This window comes from Pyrus communis, chromosome 2, assembly GCF_963583255.1.
Source record: "Pyrus communis chromosome 2, drPyrComm1.1, whole genome shotgun sequence".
NCBI lineage: Eukaryota > Viridiplantae > Streptophyta > Magnoliopsida > Rosales > Rosaceae > Pyrus > Pyrus communis.
Genome location: NC_084804.1, coordinates 11,226,140 through 11,230,929, shown reverse-complemented (window position 1 = coordinate 11,230,929; position 4,790 = coordinate 11,226,140). Strand labels below are relative to the sequence as shown.

Genomic DNA, 4,790 nt, shown 5'->3' with positions numbered 1-4,790 from the left:
TACAGCGAGACTATCAACTCACCTGAAGCGAGATGACTAAACTCGTCATGAGAAACAATACTTATACTGAGTTTCTGGAGTTAATACAAAACAAGACAGTTTCTGGAGTTATTACAAAACAAGACTTGAAAAAAAGAGGCAAAAACTAACAGGCAACATTACTCAACAAGATCCTCCCACTGATGATTTATATCCATGCAGACTAGATCGTTGTCGTCCAAACCAGATCCAAACTTGATCCTTCAATGCACCAATCGAGCTGAGAAATCTAGTACATGACTCGATTTGGATAGAAACAACTCATGACCCAAAAGCCTCAAATGCTTGCACAAATTAGAGAGTGGAACAACCATTGATCCGTCCAAAAGACAGAATCAAGACAAACCAACACCAATGATAAGGGCTCACCGAGATGAAAGAGATGAAAGAGATGGTGAGGGTTCGACCATGAAAGACCGCCGGACGAAGGAGATGCGGTTCCCCGCCACAGACGCGACAAAATTATCTTAATTAATTGTTGGACCACTGCAAGTGGGCCTTTATAATAGTGGTAGAAAAGTGTTGTGCCCTTACATGATGACATTAATTTAAACCCCGTCGGAGATTATCTAACATCTAACTTACTAACGTTATCACTCAACTCAAAAAAAAAAAAAATTGTTGGACCACTTAGTATTCGTTTATTTCTATGTTGGGATATTTTTGGTAAGGTTTTATGGTAGGATAAGGATTAGGATCCTAATTTTAAGTTTCGAGATTGTATTCTTTTGCTTAAAAAATGAAGTCTTTATATATATATATATATATACATTTTAAATAATCAGGAAGGAGAATATATGTTATGCAAAATGCAGTCCTTTTATTATGTAGCTGTCGTAGTATCAGGTAGTGCTCCTCTGTTTTTAGTCAATCAAATAAGAATCAGAATTACAATTATTTTTCTTCTTTTCTCTTTAAATTTTGGACACTGATCAGAATTTACAACTCTCTTATGTCAGTAGTGGAACCCTGAAAAATCTCTCCCCGTGTTGAGCAAGACAAGAATTGTTCCTGAATTCCACAAGGAAACAAACAATTTCGTATTCCTAATAAATATTATACTTTCTAGGCGCCCCTCCCAACTCCACTCACTGTTCCGTTTCATACATTTACTCTTAATATTAGTCATTTAAAGTAAGTTTTGTTAGTCAACTTAAAGTTTTCTCTAACCCTACTACCCGACGCACCAAAACCCAGAGAGACACAAACCAAATTAAGTACCAAAGGGTTTGGTTCTTTTCCATACATTGTTAAAGTTGAAATTGGATCTCTTTTCTTCTCTTTCCTTCGTTTATCTACCGCCCCCATGTACATACATAAAATTCTGGCCCCGCTCTTGAGTTATGTATATCAATCTTTTACTTGTCCAGAATTCCTACCTGATGAAAATGATGAATTCACTACCTTATAAATCCAAAGTTCTCAGACTTTGCATATATGGTCAAGATCAGTCGTTGATCATGAAAGCTTTTGATTTTAGATAGTGCTATATTCACGCCTATTTTTACACCCTTATTAAATTTTTACCCTTAATCTTTTTTAATTTATTCGCTTTGATGACCACTGAGAGAGATGTGTACGATGTAAAATTGATGTGTGGATTGATTTTATGATCAAAGGATGCGTTCGTTGACTTTGTATTGTTGGAGGTTGGAACATACATATATGTATAAATTCATGTCTTGGTAATTTACTCAACGAGTAAGTCTAGTACTGCTGTATAGTTTATTAGTAATATATTTTTCTTCTTATTTATAATATATATAAAGTACTGTTTATAAATGTCTACGAGTGAGATATTTAGTTGGCTAATGCTTTTGATTTTATGATCAAAGGAGAAAGAAGAAACGAACTGGAAACCATGCACATGAAGGAAAATTTATTTAGATAAGCTAGATTATTACATGCATAAGCCTCCATGTAGCATTTATTTACTTATTACAAGCTAAGCTCACGCTCCTTTTAGCCCTAATACATACAGCCATTTATAAGGCCTGTTATTTCTCCTGGTCTTTCTACCTACCTTTATTTGTTACTAGAAAACCCCAAAAAACAAAACATTACGTGCCGCATTAGGTAGATTTTAGGTTATCTCATCACATTCATGGCATGATCGACCATGGTCGGCGTGAGGAAGAAGAGCTGGCGCTCAACACTCGGGTCTCCTGCCTGTTGTTCTTGAGATCCCTGACCTGTTGGCGGTCAATCTGGAAGGCATTGCGAAGCACATCCTCCGGTATCGCCCTCAGCACGGCGGTCCTCCCTGCCATGGTGTTAATGAGGGCCAAGTCATTCGTCCTGAAGGAAATGTACTCGAATCCCTGGTTGCCTGCCTGGGTGATGACGGCGTGGTTCTGGGGAATCAAGAACACCTGTCCCTCGTTGACCTCGTCGTCCAAGATGGCGTCTCCGTTCTCGTTCACCACCTGAACCCTAGCATTGCCTCTGATCACGTATACAAGTTCGTTCGCGTTGAGGTTCCAGTATGGACTGTAGATGGCATTCTGCACAAAATTTATCCTCATTAGTAGTAGTATCCTTATATAATTTTTTTTCTTTCTATATACTGTTATTAGCAATTTTTTTTTTTTTTTTTTAACTTCATACATACAACAATTTTTTTTTTTTCGAAATTCATAACCTCTTTCAAGAATATGTAGTAAATTATTTATTAAAAATCTAGTGTACCATCTTCTAACATTACTTACGTTGTAAAGGACGCCATGCTCGGCGCTGAGGCGGAGAGCGCTGAGGATGGGAAGGGTGCCGCTGTTGACGACGGAAACGCGGCCAGCCTGAGGGCTGTAGAAGTCGGCGCGAGAAGGGTCGCGGATGTTCTCCTTGAGCCTCATGCTGCAGAATGTCTCCTCCAAACTGTTGTCGCGGCCTCCTCCTCCCATCTGGCGTCTCCCTTCCTGCTCGCCCTGGCTGAATGGGCCGACGAAGTCGAGCTGGCCCTGCACCTGGACAATCTCGTTCCTGTCGTCGTTCAATCCCTGGAGCCTGTTGACGATCTCTTCGTCGACGTTCAGAGCCTGAGCGAGCATCTGAGTGTCGAAGCCGGCAAAGAGGTTTTTGCTGTTGCCCCCCTGTTGCTGCTGTCCACGCCGGCCTTGTTGGCCCCTTTCTTGCTGTCCACCCTGGCCTTGCTGCTGCTGTTGGCGGCCCTGCTGTTGCTGTTGGCGGCCCTGCTGTTGCTGTTGGCGGCCCTGCTGATACCGTTGGCCTTGTTGCTGGCTGAACTCGTCTTGTGGGTTGCCAGCTAGATAAAATCTCTTTATATACAGAGAACAACAAATTACATAAAGCCGTGTTATTAACCAGTCAATAAATGGAGAGATTTTTTTAGTGAGGCAGGTACACGAGGTAGTACATCACGTGTTACTATACAAATTCTGAGATATGTATGCTAAAAAGTAATAACTTAAAAAATAAAAATTTCTCCGATAAATGATGAAATTCGAACTCTGTGCACGTGAAACACACAAAACACATCTCCTAGTCAATGTGGGCAACGTTTGCATGCAAGATTAAAAAAAAATCGTAATTTTTATTAATTGTACTGCTTAATATAAATTACCCTAGGCTGTTGGTCGAGCTGGTTCTGCTCGTTGCTGAAGTCAAGGAGGGAGATAGCAACGAGATCCTGGTTGCCGTTGTTGTAGCTCCAGTAAGCGACACCGGCGGGCAAGGCGATGATGTCACCCTCTCTGATGTGTCGGACCTTCTGGTGGCGGTCTTGGTTGTCCTCGCTTTGCTGTTGTTGTTGTCCCTGTCCTCCGTGTCGTCGGGAGGGCTGGAACGGCTGGAATTGTTGTTGGTGCTGGAATTGCTGGTCCTGAGAATCCTCGAACGTCTCAGGACAGCCGGGGAACGCCACACCCAACACACCCCTACCTGTAAGAGCACAAATTAAAGTATTGTGCGTAAATGTGAATCAAACAGCAGCGCTCTAACATTAATGGAACATGCATATATGGATTGACTAATTAATTAAAAAATAACAACAAGGTGTTAGATAATAAATTACCTTGAACAATGTAGATGAGTTGCGGAGAGTTGAGGAAGGAAGGCAAGTGAAGGCCGTTGGGTTGGATGGTGCGTCGAACCATGGCAACGCCGGCGCATTGGAACTGCTGGTCGTTGGGGTTCCAGGACTCGGTCAGACCAGCCTCAGATTGAATCTGGTTGTCGGGCTCCCGGGACTGGAGCTGGTCGAACTGGCACTCATTCTGCTGCTGAAACTGCTGGTGGGACCCTAGAGAGCTGTTGATTATAAGAAGCAAGCAAAGAGAGAAAACAAAAAGCTTAGCCATGGGGGATAGATATATATATTACAGAAGGAGAGAGACTGCTTTGAGTTCGGATGTGGTGAAGCGGCGAGCAGGATGCGTTAGTATTTATAGGGGGAGGAGGAGGAGAGGGAGGGACACGTATGCATTTGTGTGTAAGGCATCTTTCGCCATTTTTCTCTTTGCATGGCTATGGTGGTTTGAATTGTTTACACCTCATTTTTTGTTGCAGGGTAGGTGGCTTTTGGCTTCTGAGAAGAAACAAAGTTTGTCGAAATATGTGGCAACTAGTTGGCACTATCTCCCATTGTTGTCTTGTTTTCAAGTAAATTTTTACTAACTTGAACCTGTTCTAATACAAGAGAAGGTATGAAAATTCTGACATGCACCAACATATAGATAATTAAATACTCGGTTAAGACCACGGATCAACAATAAATGATTTAACGATAAAAAATA

General features: G+C 41.6%; 1 protein-coding gene across 1 annotated transcript; it reads right to left on the bottom strand.

Annotated features, from left to right (window-relative positions):
• Window positions 1–2,141: 2,141 nt before the first annotated feature.
• On the bottom strand, window positions 2,142–4,355 carry LOC137724747 (prunin 1 Pru du 6.0101-like). Its single transcript, XM_068463457.1, has 4 exons — window positions 4,070–4,355; window positions 3,620–3,936; window positions 2,748–3,314; window positions 2,142–2,543 (listed from the first exon to the last, which is right to left on the bottom strand). Exons 1-4 carry the CDS (start codon window positions 4,353–4,355, stop codon window positions 2,142–2,144), a joined length of 1,572 nt encoding a protein of 523 aa, XP_068319558.1.
• Window positions 4,356–4,790: the final 435 nt, after the last annotated feature.

Coding starts and splice junctions, on each gene's coding strand:
- LOC137724747 (XM_068463457.1), bottom strand. CDS start 4,355: ATGGCTAAGCTTTTTGTTTTCTCTCTTTGCTTGCTTCTTATAATCAAC. Junction 3,937..4,069: donor ACTCATCTACATTGTTCAAG/GTAATTTATTAT, acceptor GTGCTCTTACAG/GTAGGGGTGTGTTGGGTGTG. Junction 3,315..3,619: donor AGCTCGACCAACAGCCTAGG/GTAATTTATATT, acceptor CTGTATATAAAG/AGATTTTATCTAGCTGGCAA.